We start from the raw sequence: 20,762 nt of genomic DNA, 5'->3' as shown, positions 1-20,762 counted from the left end.
CAAGTAATTGGTTGAAGGTGAATAGTACCTGTAATTTGTTTCTGTTCCTCATACTTAATTGGTAACTTATATCTGCTGTCTCAAGAGTTAAGTATGTCATAAAACCCATTAAGAAAAATCTATACCATTAATCTGCATCTCTTTATATGCCAGCACTGTTAGGATTAAATCCTGCGGTGTCAGCAACAGCTGCATGTTTTGGAAACTGAAGTCAGTGGAAGTTGCAAGCGCTCAAAATAGCTGAAAATCAGGCTCTTTATTAAGGTGCCTAAACAGAGATTTAGGAACTTAACTTTAGGCACAAAGTTTGAAAATGTTCACCTTTTTTTTAAATGCTCGGCTCTCTTGAGCATTTCTCACCATTTAATATCCCCTGAAATGGAAGTCTTGATACTTGAATCATTAAGAGGCTAGGACAACACTTGTCAAATCATCTATAACTGGTAATAGGCGTGTTAATTATGTGGTTTTCCCCCCTCCCAGTGAATAATTATCATACAATTTGTGGATGAAAGTTGCTGCCTTTGGAACGCTGATGGAGAGGAAATCCTGATACTACAAAACCTTTCACACACCTTTGGAAGTTTGAATATATATAGTTTTCATAAAATGAAATTTATTGCATACTTGAAATGTCTCTAATTTTCCAAATTTGTAAGTTTAATAGCTGGTTTTACTTTTTTTTTTTTTTACTACTACTCTGAAGAGAACATCTGTGGAGGGAAAAAATTTTACTTTAAATTCCATTAAAAATTTCAAGACCTGGTTTGTATTTTACTGTTCGGTTTAGTCTGTTCTTTCTTTGCGTAAAGATTATTGAGTAGAGCCATCAAAGATTTTTTTTAACTAGAATAAATTTCTTTTATAAGGGTTGTTCCACCAATGCAAATGGTCGTTACATGATTTTTATTTGGGGAAATGGCCTTAGTGTTTGCCAAATATACACACACAGTCAAATTGACACCTTAGTGCAATAGTGATTTCAGTTCCCACACATCCACTTTTAGTATCTGATGCGTACAACAATAACTACCCTCTCGTGCAGATGGAAAGTTGTTGTGTTTTCTTTTTATTCAAGGAACAGTACATAGGCCCCTGATAATCTGACAGTAGAAGATAAAGGTAAGAGGGAAAGTAGGCATTAGTAAGCAATTGTTTTTAAATAAAGTGAGTTGTTCCACTGTTTTTGAATTACCAAGCAGTTCAACTGGAAATCCAATTTTAAGGATAAGTGTAGGGAGAAGGCACCATCTTGAATCTATCCTCAAGAGACTTTATTGTTCTTCAAGCACTCAACACTGCTGCACATACTCTGTTGTAATCATCTCCCTCCAGGGAGTACCTGTAACTTATATAGCAAAGATAAACCCATATAAATGGTAACTGTGTAGAAATAGTTTAAAATCTGTAATTCATCTGTTCAAATGATATGAATTGTTAAACAATAACATGAATGCACTTTTTTTTATTAAATCTTTTGTATCTTTTGGGGAACCACATTTTCACAAAAATATACAAAAGATATTTTTTTTACAATTATTTACATTAGATATCAGAAAACAATGTTACCTACATATTTTAAACTCAAATGTGACAAATATATTCTTGAATTCTGAACACTCCAGGAAATTACTTTATCTGCACAAATAATATTTTAAATTAATCAAAGTTTAGTTCATATTCAAATTAAAAAAAATAATCTTATTTTAAAATATTTAAATTAAATCTTCAAATTTTTGCATAAATTAACATAAAAACTACAGTATTATATGATTACAGGGATTAGATGGCCATGGCCAAAATCAAAATGGGAGCACACTTAAAACCATGATCCTTATTACAGTAACACATGAACATACACCTTTGGACTAGTTTAGAGTACATTTTTTGGTTAAAGCAAGAGGGATTGTCTGACAGACACCATAATGAAACACAAACAATCTAAAAAGACAACTGGATCAATGATTTTAAGCTTAAAGAACTTCAGTAAGAAATTTTCCTAGACAATTGAGCAGAGTAGCATAGGATGAAGAACAGTACCGAAACACTGATTTCCATCCCTTCTCTCCCCTCCCCGAAATGAAAAGTAAAACTGCAAATGAATTTTTTTTAATAGAATTTTCAAATACATCCATTAACTAGCTGCACCTTTCAGAAGCATTTTTTCCTTTTAGGTATGAGACAAAAGTGAATCAATCATGATAGGGCAGCAAAACAGATTAATTCCTACACTGGTTTAATTTCAGCGGCTTTGATGTCTATCACTTATTGCACAAAGTTTAGCATAAGGCAATCTGCTGATGTGCTCCACTAATAAAAACAGTAGGTGACCAACCCACAAAGTAAAAAAAATATTAATTTTAGTCTAAGGGGAATTTTTTCTAATGAATGCCATTTAGATTGATTTTACATTATTTTAAATAACTACTGTGGTCTTGATCTTATTTTTATGTTAAACTTTACATAAAATGTACATTTTACTTTTCTTCACACATTAATAATGCAGCTTTTCCATTACTTAGTATTTGCTGTAAACTCAGAAATGAACTAAAAACAGTTAAACAATGCTCACAAGTACCAACCGTTTGTTCATGTTAAAATTATAGTAGCTATTCGAAGCCCAAAAAACACAACACTATGACAAGTAGTAGCAGTAAAGGAAAAATAGGCTAGAACCATGGAAAGCATTATCTGACAGCACCAAGAATTTCACAAAGGAGTAGTAAACCAGCTTTATCATGCAGTTTGTGTCAGTGGTGACACTTGGAGTTTCTTTATAAAATGAATTTACTACAGTTCCAAATAATCAAGCATGTCCTGGATATCATACACGTTTGAAACAATTGTGGAACTGTGGAGGTGCCAGTCACCGTTCCATAGTTATGGCTGAGCATTAAGTTTTGTGTTTTAAGTCTTGTACTGAAAGTAGGACTGCAGCCACTTTATTACGTAGGAAGATACAGTGTGTCCTTCCAAAATTACAGCATTTTCCCCTTTGGGCATAGAATGATTTTTTTGAGAATTTATAAATAAATCTTAATTAGTTTGACTCTTTCAAAACAGCTGCCTTAGCTGCTTTTGTCCTCATGGGAGTGAGACTGAAAGTGCTGTTGCCTAGCGAATATCCCCTCTTTCAAAATGGCCACCAATGGGAGGCAGTGGGCATTTTAAAAGAGGGCATCTTTGCTACAGTCTCAGACCGAGTGAATTAGATGGCTGCCACTTTGAAAGCAGGCAATTCTTATATTCATCAGCCCCTGCTGAAGGAGAAACTTTTAATTAAGAAAAATGGCAGAAAATGAACACTAATCCTAAAACTTCTTTTAAAGAACTACCTGTTACACCAGATTGACTCAACAGGTATGGGAAACTCCGGAGAGGTGTGAATGGGAAGTTGGGGGAGGGGGGAAGGAATAAAGGAAATTTCTTTATGGGTGCATTCTGGGGAACGTGGAGTTTAGGTGTTAGGAGAAATTGACTAGTACACTCCAGTTGCTTTGCACTGCTCCTGTGTGGGATTAACAGCAAAAATATCTGGTGAATCTGGTCCTAGAAGATTTAAGGGTGATACCACCCTCTTCAAATCATTACAAATATAAAATAGCAACATTCTCTTTGGGTTTCTTGTTTAGTTTTCTTCTATGACATTTGAACTAATATAAAACTCCCAGGAAATATTCTATATTAAAGCTAAGATTAACAGTATATATCAGTAATTTAGAGATAAAACCATTACTGGAATCTTGTAACAATTCCCAAAACAAGCATTACAAACCCAGGAAATTCAGATTTAGGTTAAGTACAAGAGAAATCCAAATGTGTTAAGGTATGGATAAGACACACAAAATGTTAACTCTGTCTTCTAGTACCACCATTGGGCGGAGGGGGGGGGAAGACTTTAAAATCAGTTTAATCAAATTTAGGACTATAAACATTTATGCACTCATCGTAAGTGTATGGTTATTGCATAGTGTCACTATAGGGCAGAGTTGAGGTTGTTTGGGTGACTCAATTTCTATACCTTCACACATTTGTGTATTTATTTTAACTTATGCCTTAAACTCTCTCCTGAGTTATTTGTTTCTTGCTCACAAAAGCACTGTAATTTTTTTTTTTAATCCTTAAATTACTGATTTGTACTCAATCGTAACTCCCATCTCAATATAATTTGTCAGTAATTCAAAGATGAACTAATAAGTACAGGCTCATTAGCGAGATTTGTGCATCTCCCTCCTAAGCAACAGCTCATGGGCACCATTTTCACAATGTAACATCTTATGAAATTTCACAATTCTGTTTTTTTTTCTACTAAAGAAAAGTTTAAATACCCCTGTTATTCAGCAATATGAAACCTGGACATTATCAGGTTAGGCCAGTTAAAATAACCCCCGTTTTGGGGTGTGGGCAAAACATAATGTATTTTTTGTCAGGCTGGAGGGTAGTAAAGCAGGCGTTGCCAAGCCTCAGGTTACTCCTTGGGAGCAGCTGTGACTTCCCCAGGAACAAAGGGGTGGGGCAGTGCCCAGTAACCTTCCACTCAAACTAGCAGAGGGGTTCGTTCTTAGCAGCTGCCTCTTCACTGCCAACGACACCAGCTGCCAGTTCTTTCAATTTGAAATCTGGACATTTTTCATCTGCTGGTTTAACTCATTGACCACGTGCCCCTTCTGCTTGTCACTCCATTGGCAACCTCACTCTCCACCTTTCCTTCCCTACTATTTCCTTTTCTCCCCACCCCATTGTTCTTATTTACTCTTTCCCTCCTGCTGTTTCCTTCAGCACATCCTCCATAATTAAAGAAGTGGAATTAACTTTTGCTTGTCATTACCATGTTCGTATACTGTATGCCGTTTCTGCAACCCCCCCCCCCTTGTTTTTATAGTTGGGGGATGGACTCTTGTCTTCCTAGTTCTTTTTACATTGATAATAACAATGGGAGCCCAATCCTGATTAGAAGCTTTACTATAGATAACTCAAGTAGATGTGACCAAAAAAACCCCTCAATAACTGCTGAGATTGTATTCAGTTATTTGTGAATGATTTGGTAAGCAGATCTGTTGCAGCCACGCTCCATATTATGCACCCCATTTTCTTTCGCCTAAATAATCAGGCATTCAAGACCAGTTTGGTTTAAGACTAGAAGCTGAAGAGGACCAAAATCAAGACAAGGATTTGGTCTGACAATACCACAGTGATTGGTACAAAGAGTGCATAGTAAGTTTTGGCATGCTCACATATTTATCCAGATAAGTAAAAATGAACGGTACTGTAAACATTAGGGAAAAAAAGAACAGATGACAAGAGGCAGGAAAGTCTGCAGGTATGAAAGAGCATATACATGAACACAGCTAGGGCTGCTCAGTCAAATTGGTTACTATGACTAATATGGCAGTTTAAATTGTGACCTGCAATATCTTTTTCTTCCCTTTGTTTAGGCATGGTACATTCAGGAAGAAGGCCACAGAATGATTCACTCACTAGCCAAAATAAAGCTAGCAACAAGACATTTGTCTATTGTATACACTCTAACCAAAAACCACTTGCTTTTGACAAAAATTAAGGCTTGCTGCATCTACTATGCTGATAAATCAAACAGGAAAACATGTCACTTTGCCGCTGTAAGAAGAGTATATATTAAAACCAAATAGCTCATCCTTCCCTACTGTTAGGGCTTGCTATCCACTTACAGCATGTAAATAGTTATTTGGGTGCCGTGTGCTGTTTTTCAGGTGGTGCAGGTATCAGCCAACATTAACCAGATTTCTGTAATTAGGGTAACTCTAGCAACTTCTGATTATGCTCATTGTTAAGATTTTTGTTCTAGCTAAATACTGACTTTATTGGTGCATACGTTCAGTTACTCAAAAGGCGTGCTAAACTAAGTTGCTCTTCCCCCAACCCCTTCCTAGATCCAAATAATGGTGTCCAGTGATCATGTTTTTAAGAAAAATTGAGCCATTTAAGGTTAAAATGATTCAATACATTTGGCTCATTAGTTCTCCCCTCTACCCTAACCTTTTCCACATCTTGGCTCTTTTGACTACAATAGGGTCATGTTTAAGTCTGAGATGATTTTTTTAGAATTCCAGTCTGTGCATAGGATGTCAATTCTCTGTTAATTTAAATACTTTTCAGTAACAGATGGATTCATGGGTATCTAGACTAGCATGTGTTATTCTTTCACTTGTATAATGGGTTTAATAGTTTTTTACCTGTTCTTTTTGCGGAAACAGACTAACACGGCTGCTTCTCTGAAACCTAGTTTTTTAATATAAAAAGAAATTACTTTGTGGACCTGAAAGGTATCCTAGAGCTGTATTCATTTCAAACTAGAAAGTGAACCTGTATGATTGAGGGGCAGGATACAAAAAAAAAAAAAAGGTGTTGGGGGCTCAGTACCCTCTTTTAGTGCTGCATAGCTAAGGGAAAGGCACCTTTCCCAATGCCATTATAGCCTCCAGCCCCCATATTTATCCTGCATACTTCCAGAACAACTCTACCACTCAGCCCTTCACATTCTTCCTTCCTTCCAGGTTTTAGAAGGCCATAGCACACTAGGCATTTTTCTGTACCAATGGTCAGTTATAACGTTCCATAGGCTGTTGGCCCTTGTATTCACTGCAGAAGAGTTTCACTTAGCAGCATGGCACCTAACTGATTGAAATTACACCACTAACATTAGTGAGTGTAAATCCTAATTGAGGCACAATTGACTTGTGTGTCAGTGTAAACACATCCCACTAAGACGATTGGTGAGCTGTCAGTTCCCACTGCTGTCAAAGACAAAAACTCTCTTCAGCAATGAACCTCCTTAGTTTGCTTGTGGAACATGAACTCTGCCCCCATAGATCTGCAGCTAAGACACTATTCTCCCCAGCTCCAAATGGGGGCAGAAATGGGGGAACAGATGCCTCAGGAGTTTGGGGGTAGAAGGAGTGTAGATAGCAGCTGTGCACCTCCTGCTATAGCCCCAGTGGTGATTTGTGGTGCATTGTGTGCTGGTATTTGTGCTCTGATGTACCTCTGTGGTTCCTCAGTGAAAAAGTATCAGCTGGCAAATTAGCAGTGGAGTGGCACAGCCATAGCATGGGCACTACTGAAGATGGTGGTCGGGGAATGGTTAGTGTGAGAAAAGGATACTCTGGGAAAGTAGGGGGTGGGTGCAAGTCACAGGCTGAAGATTTACTGGGGGATAATGGGCATAGGATTTGTGGTAGATGGGGAGACGCAGAAAGATGACTTTCAGCTGGCAATTTAAAGAGGTTCATTAGCTAAAGGAGCTTTTGACAGTCATCCCATCTGAACTGGTGTAAGGCAGCCTTAGCATGGATGCAAGGGCAAATCTTACACTATGTTCAGATGTGTAGTATAGCTGCACTGAATCAGTGGTGGAACACAGGGTGCAAAACAACAAATTACTACACTAACAACTGATTTCTCTAGCATAGATAAATGCTAACTTAATTTTTAAATAATAATAATGGGCAGTAAGAGTAAAGCTGCAGCATGATTCTGATCTCACATCTGTCAGTCAGGTGCAATTCACCTGAGTCATTGGTGTACCCTAGCACAGACCCTAGTCCTAGCACCTTATACTTTAGAACAGCAGCTGTGTGGTTAGTGAAACTATTGTACTCTAGTGGTAATGGCAACAAATCATCTGTTCCAGATCTTGCCTGCCTGAGACACTAGATCAATACATTTTTCTATTGTGAAAGACGCTCTAGTTAGATATAGGAAACACATTGTATAAGATTATTTGTTGGGTCAATAGTGTTGAATATTACTAGGGCCCTATCAAATTCATGGTCCATTCTGGACAGTTTCACAGCCAGAGGGTTTTAAAATTGGTCAATTTCACGATTTCAGATGGGGTCACATCCAAAATGGAATCGGGGGGGGGGGGGTAGGGGGGAGGGGAATGCTTGCAAAGTTGTTTAAGGGGTCCCAAAATTAGCACCCTCCCAGCTTCCTGCAGTTAGAGGAGGTTCCCGGAGGTGAAGGTGGGTAGGATTCCCCCCCCCCAGTGCTTCTGGAAACACCCCACCTGGGGGCTCCTAGTTCATGCCAGGGACAGATGAAGGCAGAGCCCCCTCGTCAATTTGAGATCCCCCAGGAAAAATGGACGCTCCAGTCCCAGAAGAAGCCTCAGGGGCAGAAGCCCCTAGCAGGTCACCCTGAGCCCTGGTAGAATCCGCGGGGGAAGAAGCCCTGAGCCTGCATGCCCTGAATCCCGGCTGCAGCTGCGGGGCTGAAGCCTTGAGCCCGGGCAGCCCCAAGTCTGGACTGCTCGGAGCCCCAACTGGAGCGGCAGGGCGGCGGAAGCTCTGAGCCCAGGCTGCCCCGGCTGCAGCTGGCAGGAGCACAAGCCCCCAGCCCCAGGAGGAGCTGCCGGGGGAGGAAACCCTGAGCTCGGCACCTGGAGCCATGGCAGAGGCCACAGGGTCAGGTGCCCAGGCTGACCCGGCTGGAGTGGCTGGTGGTGGTGAAACCCCGAGCCTGCACTGCCCTGACTGGAGCAGCAGAGGAAGCCCCTGGCCCGGGCTGCCGCGAGTCCTGGCTGCAACTGCGGAGTGGAAGCCCCCAGGCGCCCAGAGCCATGGCAGGAGCCGGGCAGGTAGGGAGTGAAGGGGCAGAAACCCAGAGCCCAGGCTGCCCCAGCTGCAGCCACTGGGAGCAAAAGCCCCCAGCCCAGCAAGCTCCACTGTGGCAGGAAGCCCCGAGTTCACTGCTTGGTGCTGTGGCAGGAGCCCTGGGGGAGTGGGGGGTGGAGGAATGGAAGCCCAGATCCTAGCTCCTGGGCTGCTGCAGCACAGAAGTGAGGATGTACCACCCTCATTTCTGCACTGCCTCTGGAGGTGGGTCTGATCTCCCAACCAAGAGCGGCAGTGCAGGGGAAGGAAAACTCCTGTCCCTCCCCAGCGCGGTCGGAATAGCAACTTGGAGCCCTAGGCTCCCCGCAGCAGGGGAGATCAGATTTCCAGGAAAGGGCTGATTTTACAGTTGGTGACATGTTTTTCAGGGCTGTGAAATTGGTAGGGCCTATATTACATAACAGCAAGCATTGTTGGACATGGAAGAGTACAGGGTCTGGCTGAATCTCTTCGTACTTTCTCATCCACTCTATGCAATCTCTCCCTTTCTCCCCACCACACACACAAGATATCTACAGTGGGTGCTGAGGTTTATTTGTTTCCTTTTTACATTTACTTGGAGTAAAATGATAAAAGAGGTGAATAACAACTGCTATGCTATCTCAATCAAATGCCGTTTGTCCTTAACAAACGCTGACTTAAGTAGACAATAACAACTGTGACCATAGCAACACTACTCACGTTTAATAGCACTTTAATACAACCTGTGAGCTAGTTACTTTTGCTCCCTTTCATGTTGCATGAAAAATAACTGCACTGCTTAAAAAACAGATATAGCCCACAGCACACCTCCACTGCATGATCATTTCAAATAAACAACTGAAGCAGTCTTCCCCAGTTTTACCAAAAATGCAACTTTCTCCTGGAGTTTATCATCACTAAAATGCTTAAGTCTGTGTTATTTTGCCATTTAAAGTATGTTTTTATACTAAGGGTTACAAGCAGGCCCATATCCTTAATATGCATGCTTACTTAAAGAAGAGTTATGATTGGATGTTACATTACAATCAGGGGAGAGAGCTGAATAAAGATCTCTTCCAACTAGTTTTATTCCTGTTAAAAAATGTGAATGTACAAAATACCAGTGTTTGGAAAGATTATGTTCTCTCTGCATCCTCCACGTGATACTGAGAAAATAAAATCAACAATTCCTATTGCTGTGAAATTCTGTTTTTGCAACTGGTGATGACCCCAGTCTTTACAGAGACTAAAATTATCTTATTTCATATTTCCAGCAAAGAGGCTAGCAGCTCAGTCAAGTTACACAACAGTAATCTCTGTTCCACTGAGAACACTTTTATCGCAAGGCAAAAACTGGAGTTAGACTTTTAGGTTGTGGGCAAGGCACTCGCAAAGTGAGCAAATCTGTTTCTGCTCATGGAACTAATTTAATGTTTAAGTGCAACAAAAACACTAAATTAGCCTTAAAGAATGGGTTCATGCATGCCTAACAGCATTCATCAAACAGGATTATGACCCAGGCCTCTAAGCATATGAATACTGCAGGTCTAAGGAGCAAACTTTACTATTACTGCTTCACCAGGCAATGCTTCATTTTTTGACTATTCATAGAAATGTCATATCCCATTTTATTACTTTAATCTTTTATTAAAATACTGTGTAGTTTTATTTAAGAACTGCTAGATGTTTTCCTTTCAGTAATAAAAAAAGGAGTAATCTGTTTCAATGATATTCAATCCCCAGAATTTAAAGGAAACACATTCGTGCTGATAATAAATGCATCAACATACAGCATTAGGTCAGAAATAACATCTCTTGATTAAAACCCCACTATCTTATTGGAAAACTGTACATTGATCCACAACTCACTTCTTCCTTTTATCCATGTGTTTCTTTTTCAATGTCTGGCAGTGAATGGAATCCATACATGGATTATCCAATACTGTAGCAAATCTAGGGGGGGGGCGCAGCATATTTGTTATAGTCTATTCTTCTGATAGACTCTAGACACTTGTCTTTCAGAGACAGATTGTTGTCTGTCTTTGATCAGCACCATTTCTTAAGCATGCAGGGCACTGTAGAATGTCTCATTGCGCTCATCGGTCTTTCATGCCTGTAATTTTCCGCAGTATCCTCTTTGCAAAGGCTCCATGTCTCCCTTAATGAAGCATATGCACACATTTCCAGATAAATAAGCTGCATTTTCAAAAAGTTGAGAGATTAAAAATTATTATATGTTTAATATAAAAGAAACGTCAATAAAATTATTTTCCAATAAATTAAAAAATATGTCAAACTATATTGGCCATTACAGTTTATTTTTTTTATTTTAGTGCATCTCTGTACTTCATACCACTCTTAAATAAGAAGAATCAAGTGTTGTAAATATTTGACTGCTTCTTTACAAACGATAAGGAACAAACACATAACTGGTTAAATGGCTCAGATTCTGAACTTGAACATTATCTCTGCACTATTAAGAATTGCCCACTCAGAGTAAACATATTAGATTTCTAATTACTTTTTGGGAAGAATGGAAAGATATACTTACCTACAGTCATCCCCTCCAGCACTGACAACGTATTTATCCCCACTTGTAAATCGAATATTAGTCAAATGGGCCGAGTGACCTAAAAATCGCTTGTGTTTTGCCTAAAAAATAACATGAAAGATCATTAATCCTCTTCATTGGACTGTTTTAGAAAAAGAGAGTAAAGAGTGTGTGTGTGTATAATGTTTAGTATCATGTATCTAGAAGGTTCTAAAATGCTCCATAGATTCCTAGGCTAAAGGGGTCATTTCATGAAATGCATCATGAAATGCATTTAAAGCAGAAGCTATTAAATTGTCTCTAAATTATGGGTGTGGAGGTGTCTCTAAACTATGTGTGTGTGTGCGTGCGCGCGCACACACACACACACACCTCCCTCCCCATAGTTTAGAGACAATTTAATGCCTTTATCCAGTGGGGTATAAAGCAATCTTACACACAAACACACATGCATGTGCGCCCAGTGGTTAGGGAGCTGGGAGACCCAGGTTCTAGTTATGCTGCTCCAACAAATATTTATATCATTGTAGATCAGCTTTAACAGGAGGGACTGAGACAGACCAGCCCCCAAATACCCCGTAGCTCAGTGAATGGAGCATTTTCCTAGGAGGTAGGAGACCTAAGTTCAAGTGCGGCAATGCCTAAGTCCTCCTTGGGTAGCCCGCCACTGCTCTTTTTGAATGTGCCTGTGTAGCACGGTGGTCACCTGCTCTGGCCTTAAAGGGCTTAAAACAGCCCAGGAGAGGGCTGTGGCTGGGAGCAAGCAGCTCCCAGGCTGATTGGGGCTCAGCTGGCCCTTATAAGAGGGCAGTAGGCCAGGAGCAGAGTCAGTCTTTTTCTGCCTCTAGAGAGGGAAGGGCCTAGCTGCTTAGGAGCTCACAGGGTACCTAGAGTGGAGCAGGGCTGGGGGAGGGCCAGAGGAGCTGGGGAGCTCCGGCCTGGAAACCCCCCAGAAGGGACTGGGGTTGCAGAGGGTAGCCAGGGGTAGGCCGAGGCAGCAGGTCCAAACCCCCCTTGCCTGTGATGAGTGGCTTGGACACTGCAGTCTGCCTCAGTGAACGGGGGCTAGGCGGTGACTGGCAGTAGCCTGATACTGAGGCGAGGTGGGGATAATGGGTGGGGGTTCCCCTGGGGGGAGGGGAGACCCAGAAACTGAGGGGGTACTGCCAGGGGGCAGCCCCCAAGCGAAAGGGGCAGCGGGGTCTGGGAGGGACATGGGGGGCCAGTGACATGCAGGACACCAGCCTGCAGAGGGCACTCTGGAGGCAGGCGAGCTAATTCCCCAGGAGGCCAGCAGGAGGCGCTGCAGAGGTGAGCATCACCCTGTTACAGCCTACTTTCTGCAGATGGGTGTCTGTGAGGTGGGCAGTATTTGTATGTGCAGATACTTGCATATAAAGGAGACCTTTTGTGGCAGGAGAGGGGGGAGACATCGGGAATGGGGGCAAAAAATTAAAAACCAAATTTCTTTCCTTTCCTTTTATTTTTACTTTTTGGCCAATTTCTTGTTTCTTCTGACTCATGCTTTGCTCCCTCCACTGGCTCTCTTTTCATGGCTGGCCATCATGTTCCAGCTTGTGAACAGACTATTTCTGACATCATTCCACGCAGAAATTACAGATTCCTGCCTTAAGGCCTTGTCTTCAAACAAAGGTGTGTAACAAGTCCTTGTGAAGACAATGCAATTATTTTCATGTGAGTTACTCAGTGGCTCAAGTTAAAGCCTAGGCTTCCCATCAGAACACACTTTTTTTTTTTTGGTAGTGAAGACATGGCTTAAGAGAAACCATGTTCTTTGTTCACAGTTCAGAAAGTTGTCTCCTTGCTACAGGAGCCAGTGATGAACATAATGAAAATGTAGTGGAAACTTAGAGTTCTTTCTGACTAAAGGGATTTAAGAGCCAAACAATAATTGTTACCATGAAATCACCTACAGATAGGGACACAAGTGCAACCATTTTGCTGTTAATTTATACTGTGCAGTCACAGTTTGTTTCCATAACAAGTCCTTAACCTCTGTGCCTCAGTTTCCTTATCTGTAAAATGGAGATAGTGTTACTTATCCACATGTGTAGAGCGCTTTGAGATCTTCATAATGAAGGCACTTTATTAATGCAAGATAGCAAGCAAGTACTATTGCTAGTTTTTTAGATTACTTGAAATCATGGATTGTGGCTACAGCTATTGTACAAGGGTTTAGGAAATCCTGGATAGCAAGCAAGCTTGTAAGACTATGGAGCTACAATTAAAAGCATACATTAAAAAGCTATAAACTCAGCAGGGAAAAAGCACTACCACCACCCTCCCTCCAGAGATAGGATGTCACAAAATCAAAAGCACTTTGTGTTACAATCACACAAACAAAAGGTTCTTACAAATTTTTCAGGACATGGAAAGTCAAACAGCTTGACCATGCCAAAGTCATCGCCTGTTACAAGGCTGATTCCAGAGTGAGAGACACAGGCACAGTTCACATCAGCTTTCTCAGCATGCCTGGACCAGATTCCAACTACTTCATCCCCTAGAATACTGAAATAGAAGGGTGAGAGGGCCCCCTTGGCAACTAATGCATTGTAGGAAAAGCAATAGGTTTAGAAATAATAAACTGATTTTTATAGTATTCTGTGATTATGAGAATCTGGAATTAAAGTAAACAATTTACCAAAAAAAAAAAAAACAACATGGCTAACAACGCTAAAAAACAGATGATGAAATTGATAGTTAAAATTAACCGAGGCAATTGTCAAATATAGAAAAATAAATTATGTGAAGTATAATGTACAGAAGTTGAACAGAGATGTTACTATTAGAGCTAGTCAGAACATTTTTTTGTGAAATGTTTTCATGGGAAAACGCTGTTTCACTGAAATCAAAATGTTTTGTGGAGATGTATGAATTTTGATGGCATTTTTGACCGAAAGGTTCCTGAGGTCCAGGGTAGACCCTGGTCCATTCCAGAAAGAAAGAGATCCAAATCAAAAGCTAACCCTTTTGCAAAAACTTTTGAAAGGTTTGGTTTTCATCCTGCACTGGATCTAAAATACATTTCAAACCTCGAAAATCCTCATGAAATGGAATTATTGGTCTCTGGCTAGCTTTAATTATATGTACATGTACATTCCACAACCTGAAGAGAAACCCAGCACTGGGTTATATGATGGATTATAATTTATATGCTGAAAATTTGGGATGCTAGAATGTGTCTGGATCAGGCTTGAGTATTATATTTTAAAATAAAGTTATGATATAGTTAGGGCTAGGTCAACTGACAGTGTTTCTTTCAAACACAAATGAGGAATATATAATAAATTAACTCACTATTAAATCATAAAATGAATAGGTGCAAAAATGTCTCGGAACCTGATGACCTGAAAATTCTCCGCCTATCTGATACTATCCTGATTATGATCAGGAACCCTTTTGTTTTGAAAAGGAATGGGTTGCTGGCAGGACATTCTCTCTCTTTAAAGACCCAGTGACTTTGGAATTCACTCCCCACAATGGTATGAAGTAGCTCAAGTCTGCCAAAGTTCAGGGCATGCTACAGATCCCAGCTCTTGTTCAGGGTTTTGAGAAAGTGGGAGATGTATGGGGCTGGTGATTTTTTGTTTTAAAAAAGAATGATTTTTTCAGTTAACCTTTAGTGCACGAATGAAGGTATGTTGCAGGATTTGTTATTTTGTATTGATTGTGATTTTACAGATTTGTCAAATGAGCCTAATGGCAAAATGATTTTTATTTCTATAAAAATCAAAATAATTAAATATACAATGTAAAATAAAACAATGTAGTTTAAAAAAAATAAAACTAATGCCAAACATAATAAAATATCATTTTAAATATCATATAATCTGTTTATACAATGATTTCTTTTGTATATTTTTGAATACACCAATAATAATCATATTTTTCTCATATAGTAAACAGCAGTACTGTATAAAATCTAGCACTGTCTACTACACATGCTCTAATAGGCTCTGTAAAACTTAAATGATCACAGACTTGTATTATGCAGGTTTTTATTTGAAACCAATTTTATATTTTTTCCTGACTTACCCTCAAATTGTATTTCCAGCTACTGCTGCAACACATTCAATTAACTGGGAGAATGGGATGTATGATCTCTCAGGTTGCCTTAGATCAGGGGTTCTCAAACTTCATTGCACCATGACCCCCTTCTGAGAACAAAAATTACTACACAACCCCAGAAGGGGGGACCAAAGTCTGAGCCTGCCGTAGCCCTGCTGCCCAGGTGCTGGGGTCCAAAACCAAAGCCCAAGGGCTTTAGCACCAGGCAGGGAGTCTGTAACCTGAGTGCCACTGCCCAGGGCTGAAGCCCAAGGGCTTTGGCTTCGATCCTGGACCCCAGTAAGTCTAAGTCAGCCCTGGTGACCCCATTAAAACAGGGTTGTGACCAACTTTGGGGTCTCGGCTCACAGTTTGAGAACTGCTGCCTTATATGCTGGATCAAAAGCTGTAAAGGGTACTTAAAGAGCGCGAAAACTCATAACCTCCATCCAGAGACCATATGCATCTAATACCCTGACTGGACTAATTGCCAGTGGTCTCAAGTGGAGTCTATATATTCTTCCCATGTGACTGTATAATGTACAACTACTCTGTTGCCAGATCAAGTAGGCATGTTTTAAAGAACAATATAGATCAAACGCTGTAGCGTTGCGGTATCCTTCATGATAATATGGTCATTTCCAGACCTATGGTTTTCTTTCCAGGTGGGAGACATCTGAACTTTTACTCCAGTAGCAAGAGTGAATCTGTGTGAATTAGGTACCTGGTCCAAGTGGCCCATGTTATTCTGTCAATCACTGCCTGGTCCATAAGCTGTCTTCCCGAAGGCACTTCATAGACCTGCCTTTTGTAAGACCCAGTAGAGACCTTTGAGGATGAACATCCAGAAATAAGAGTTCATTTGAGTTAAAAATGTTTGAAGATATTTGAAGTGGTAAGGATATAATTATACACTCAATGTTATTATCGATGGCTCTGAAATAGAGTAGAATCAGAGGAAGTATTCTGTGGGAAGATCTCATGCTTCCCAAAAATGTATACAAGTAGAGAACAATGAGAAATGGTGATCAATTTTTAATTTAAAAAAGTCTTACCAATAAAATATGAGTGAAATGCATGTACATTCCTTACTACACAGCACCCAATTAAAAGAGTAAATGTTGTAAATAATGCAGGTATAAACTGGACTTAAAAGTTGCTTAATTGGCCTGGGGAGGCTCACCCCAGTCTGCGTGTGATCCTTTGGTGGTGAAGAGGTCACATAAGAGCTCGTATGCTATTCCTCCTCCCTGATGTTGGTGCAGTAGGGAAAATGGAGTGCTGCTAGGTCATCTCTACTCCATGCTGATCCCAATATTTATTTTTGGCCTGTTGGAGCCATTTGTGGCCAGTGTAAATTACAGCAGCCTGAAGCTTGGGCTTGTGACCTCATAGAAAAGGGTCAAAATGTGTAGATGCGTTGTGAGAGCCATGGCAACATGGGTAGAGTGCTCATCAGAGGAGGCTTGTACTGATAGGATGTGCACAGGGGCATTTTCTCTATTATTATGGTCAAGAATCTGAAGGGTTTGCCATCATTTCCTGATGATTCCTGGGAAGAAAGATTGTACTCCTTCTCACTTCCAAAAGGTTACAAACCCAGCTTCAATAAGGTGATGAGGCAGGTGAACAGTCAGTGTCACTTTTTAGTAATTCAGAAGTACACTTCTGCTTTCTGTATTTATTTCTCACACTCGGGTACTAAGATGAGTCCAAACAACTTATTTGTATTTGTGATCTATACATGCCTATCACAAAACAACCTCACCATTTAATACAGCTATCAGTTTCTAACCATGATAAGCTCAGGACTGAAATACTGGGGGAGCTGCTGGTCAAAACTGAGATGTGATTACTGGAGCTTCATAAGGAACCTTGCATGGTGTCTGTCACTAATATATTTGGTATGAACAAGTGTTAATAGACCGTCATGAGCAATACATTTACTTACAAACTTAAAAATAAATACAATGATCTCAAATGACTGATACCTGGAGAAAACGGCTATCTGCAGAGAAGTCCATCTGGATAACAAAGCTTGGGATATCTTTGCAGTAGCTAACTCGATTTAGTGTGGGGCCCAATGTCAAGTCATAAAAATCCACTGCATTCTCACTAGTACCCACTGCTAAGTAACGAGAATCTGGACTGAACCTGAATAGATAAATAGTTTAAGAAGAGAGGTTGAAATTCACAAGAAGAAAAATGTAAGATCTTAGAATTTCTTTTTCTATTTTCTTTCAACCTTCTGATATCAAGTTTTTTTTTTTTTTTTTTTTTTTGGCAAGGTAGTGTTACAAAATGGATGCAGCTCTTATTCTAAGGGATGAAAGACAAGAGAAAACAACATTTTTCTGGTCCTACTTTCTCTTTCAGCATGATTTATTATTAGTAATAGAAGAGATTTAAAGAAATAAAAATGTGATTTTTTTTTCTCTACAATATATTTGAATTACTATTGCTTCTCTCGATGAGTTCTCATAGCAAAAACATTTTGCGCATGGTCCGACTGAATTTCATTCGAGCCAGACTAACTTTCCAGATGCTGGAAAGAAGATTTAATCTTCACTACTTTAAAAAGATGGGCATGTAGATTTACAGAAGACAGGATCAATTTTATTTTTCTTAACAATGAAGGATGGAATGGAGAGAAGAGCCATTGGATGGGACCACTTGAATGAAATGTGGCTAAAATGAAATCTAATCAGATAAATATTGAGGAAAACACACTGTTTACAAAGCAAAAAACTGAAAAGGGAGGAATAATCTACTATATAAAGCAAGATTTGAAACTGAAATAAAAATGTTGGAGTAATTTACGTTTGGTGAATGTTAATGTTTGTACACCTGCCAGGCAAAATTGGTATGTGAAAATCCCTATAGTTCTTCTATTAAGTATCTGATCACACCACTGTGTAAATGTATCTTTTCCTGCTATATTTTTTATCGTATTTTGCTCCATAAAGGTGTTCCAATACTGTCTCCTTTTTGCACACAATGTTTACCTTCAATCTGCCCTATGCTAAATCTACTGGTTCCTACTCCCTGTCTGTGAAGCCATTAGTCTTGAAATCACTCCTTAAAACTAATTTATTCTAGGAATCAATTAATTCTTTCTTGTACCAATGATCTTTCCTTACTCTCTCCCCTAAACTCTTGTCTAATCTTGTCTATTTTTTTTTATTATAAACTCTCTGGGGCAAGGAACATGTTTTATTCTGTTTTTATGGTCTTCCTAAATCCTTACTTTTTAAATTATATGATCCAGAATGCTGCAGCTTGACTACATTTGCACCAAAATCAGAACCATATTGTCACTTCCCCATCTTCCATTACAATCAATTACATCTTATTTATATCCAATTCAGAATTGTCCTCGTTTTCAAATCCCTCCATGAACTTTCTCCATCTTAATATTCTTACCTTACCTTAATATTCTAGCCTTATTATCTGCCACTTACTATTCTATTTCAAATTTTGTCATCTATCTCCTCTCCTTGTGACTCTCTTCAATCAGGAGTCACTCTTTCTCTTGCGCTACCCTACCTCTGTTGAATTTCTCTCTCCCTCTAAGAGGCTGAGGTGATTTCTTCTCTTTTGAATCTAGAATTCTGAAGTGGGCTCACTTATGACAGAACCCTTCCCTTTCCCCTTCATTGTAAGTAGTGTCTGACGATACTTACTGACATCTCTACTGCTTAGGTTCCAGCTTTCTGTTCTACTCCATTTGTTCTACTCCATCTTCATATGACCTTTTTCTCTTTATGCCTTGTATTGAAGTCATTATACCCAACTCTGTAAAGCATTCACTCTATTCTATCTCTCTGCAAAGCATTTTGTAATACTCTGTACGATGGATACTATACAAAAGTAAATTATATTGTATTATAAAACTATTCTCAAAGCACAAACTTTGAAAATTACACTGGGTTGCGAGGGGGTTAATATGGTGTTTTAGGTATACGAACTCCAGGTGAATAGCAACTTTTGCATATGGGACTTCCTTATAAAATAAATCACCTTATGTGAGTGGAGTTTTTGTTTTAAATTATTGCTTGCTTACTTTATCAGCTCATTATTATTACATTTCAAGGGCAGATAAATGCCATGACTTTTCTGACCTTATGTCTTGGATAGCAGATCTTCTGTCCCTTTTTTTCCCCCATATTTTTAGAGAGGTCACCAGCAAGATAATAAATTCTCCATTTTTCATGCCAATAGCCACCATGTCCCCCTCGGGGCTGTAAGAAACAGTCCGAGCTGCATGTCCTAAACTGACTTTGTTCAGCATCTTCTGTGAGAAAATAAAAACCAGGAAAAGAGGAGTAAATGTTTCTATTTATGCATGTTCCAAAATAATCCATAACCACCAGTTTCTCATTAACATTCAATGGATACTTTATTATGCAAAATATAGTGTCACAACCACTATACTAGCTTAGTTTCTCAGACTATGGTAAGAAAAACTATTTTAAATCCCCATTATTGAATAAATCTTGGATTCTTTTTTGCTAAAAGTATAGCTGCTTAGTACTATTAACTTTACACCTACCTTTTCAGCAATGTCCCAGAGTCTCACTGTCCCATCTTCTGCAGCAGAAAGGAAAAAATCTCTTGAAGGATGTGTAGCCAGTCCCCAGATAGGTCCATCCATATGACCATTAATTAGAATGTTACATGCTGCATTTTTCTCTCCAACTTCAATTATTTCAGCATTCCTTGTCCCAACAAGAATTTTCCCCTGAGACAATGGTGAAAGAATTATTACTGTAATAATATATTAGCTAATACTTATAAATAGTAACAAATGAACCATGGTTATAATTCCATCAAGAAGGTCTGCTGAAATCAAATAAGGATTACATTTTGTTAATGAAGAGATCGGCATGTGAATCTTCTTATTGTCTGAATTTCTGTTCACAAGTCAGACATCAGATATAAAACTGAATTATTCTCTGCCTCCAAATTTAATCGAATACATCGATTCAAGAGTTGTTATAATGGTCTGGGTTCTAAACACAGAAAGTGATCTTTCGTTGTTTTTTAATCAAGTCGTATACACAATATCATCCTAACTGAGACTAGTATTTCCTTACGTGAATTTATGTGTGGCCTGGAAAGTATGCTTTATGATAGATAATGTACAGCCACGGTAAGCCTTTAATTTAAGAACATTTTAAATTATAAATTAAAGTTAGATTCTTCAGTAACTCTTTAAAATTAACATCAACTTGTATTAATTATTCAAACTAATAACCATGAGAAAAAGATTCTGCAAAAATTCTTCTGTATATCAATTTGCTGTATAATAACCCAAGGATTGACAGCAATATATTAAAGAGAACATGCCTTACTTTGCCTCTACACACAGAACGAACACAGTCAGTCATCTGTCCTGTTTCCAATCTGAAGGCACGACATCGCTTCAGCTCCTGATCCCATAGTTTAACAGCCCCTCCTTCCTTTGATCTAATAAGATAGTATCCAAAGTCACTAAGTATGAAAGCTAGCTCGTATTTTAGTCAATT

At 39.3% G+C, this 20,762-nt stretch overlaps 2 protein-coding genes across 7 annotated transcripts in view; one reads left to right on the top strand and one right to left on the bottom strand.

Moving 5' to 3' along the window:
• The window catches only part of ZC3H14 (zinc finger CCCH-type containing 14), a 49,096-nt gene extending 39,277 nt beyond the window's left edge, over positions 1 to 9,819 (top strand). For 2 of the 4 annotated variants that reach the window (XM_045015109.1, XM_045015112.1), the window contains exon 17: positions 5,436 to 9,819. In XM_045015109.1, coding sequence (XP_044871044.1) covers positions 5,436 to 5,469 — 34 coding nt within the window. In that variant the 3' untranslated portion in view covers positions 5,470 to 9,819. Of the gene's footprint in view, positions 1 to 483; positions 773 to 1,078; positions 1,123 to 5,435 lie in introns of those variants that run through there. The other 2 variants (XM_045015110.1, XM_045015111.1) reach the window with 2 other exon arrangements.
• Positions 9,820 to 9,953: 134 nt separating this feature from the next.
• EML5 (EMAP like 5) overlaps positions 9,954 to 20,762 on the bottom strand; it is a 337,324-nt gene continuing 326,515 nt past the window's right edge. For all 3 annotated transcript variants that reach the window (XM_045015105.1, XM_045015106.1, XM_045015108.1), the window contains 8 exons: positions 20,589 to 20,703; positions 19,787 to 19,975; positions 19,356 to 19,528; positions 17,226 to 17,388; positions 15,959 to 16,062; positions 13,542 to 13,695; positions 11,167 to 11,267; positions 9,954 to 10,811 (listed from right to left, as the gene is read on the bottom strand). In XM_045015105.1, the coding sequence (XP_044871040.1) occupies positions 10,775 to 10,811; positions 11,167 to 11,267; positions 13,542 to 13,695; positions 15,959 to 16,062; positions 17,226 to 17,388; positions 19,356 to 19,528; positions 19,787 to 19,975; positions 20,589 to 20,703 (1,036 nt within the window). In that variant the 3' untranslated portion in view covers positions 9,954 to 10,774. The remainder of the gene's footprint in view (positions 10,812 to 11,166; positions 11,268 to 13,541; positions 13,696 to 15,958; positions 16,063 to 17,225; positions 17,389 to 19,355; positions 19,529 to 19,786; positions 19,976 to 20,588; positions 20,704 to 20,762) is intronic.

The sequence above is a fragment of the Mauremys mutica genome, chromosome 4 (assembly GCF_020497125.1).
Source record: "Mauremys mutica isolate MM-2020 ecotype Southern chromosome 4, ASM2049712v1, whole genome shotgun sequence".
In the NCBI taxonomy this organism is placed as follows: domain Eukaryota; kingdom Metazoa; phylum Chordata; order Testudines; family Geoemydidae; genus Mauremys; species Mauremys mutica.
The sequence above is the reverse complement of the archived record's forward strand: the minus strand, read 5'-3'. Positions and strand labels throughout refer to the sequence as shown.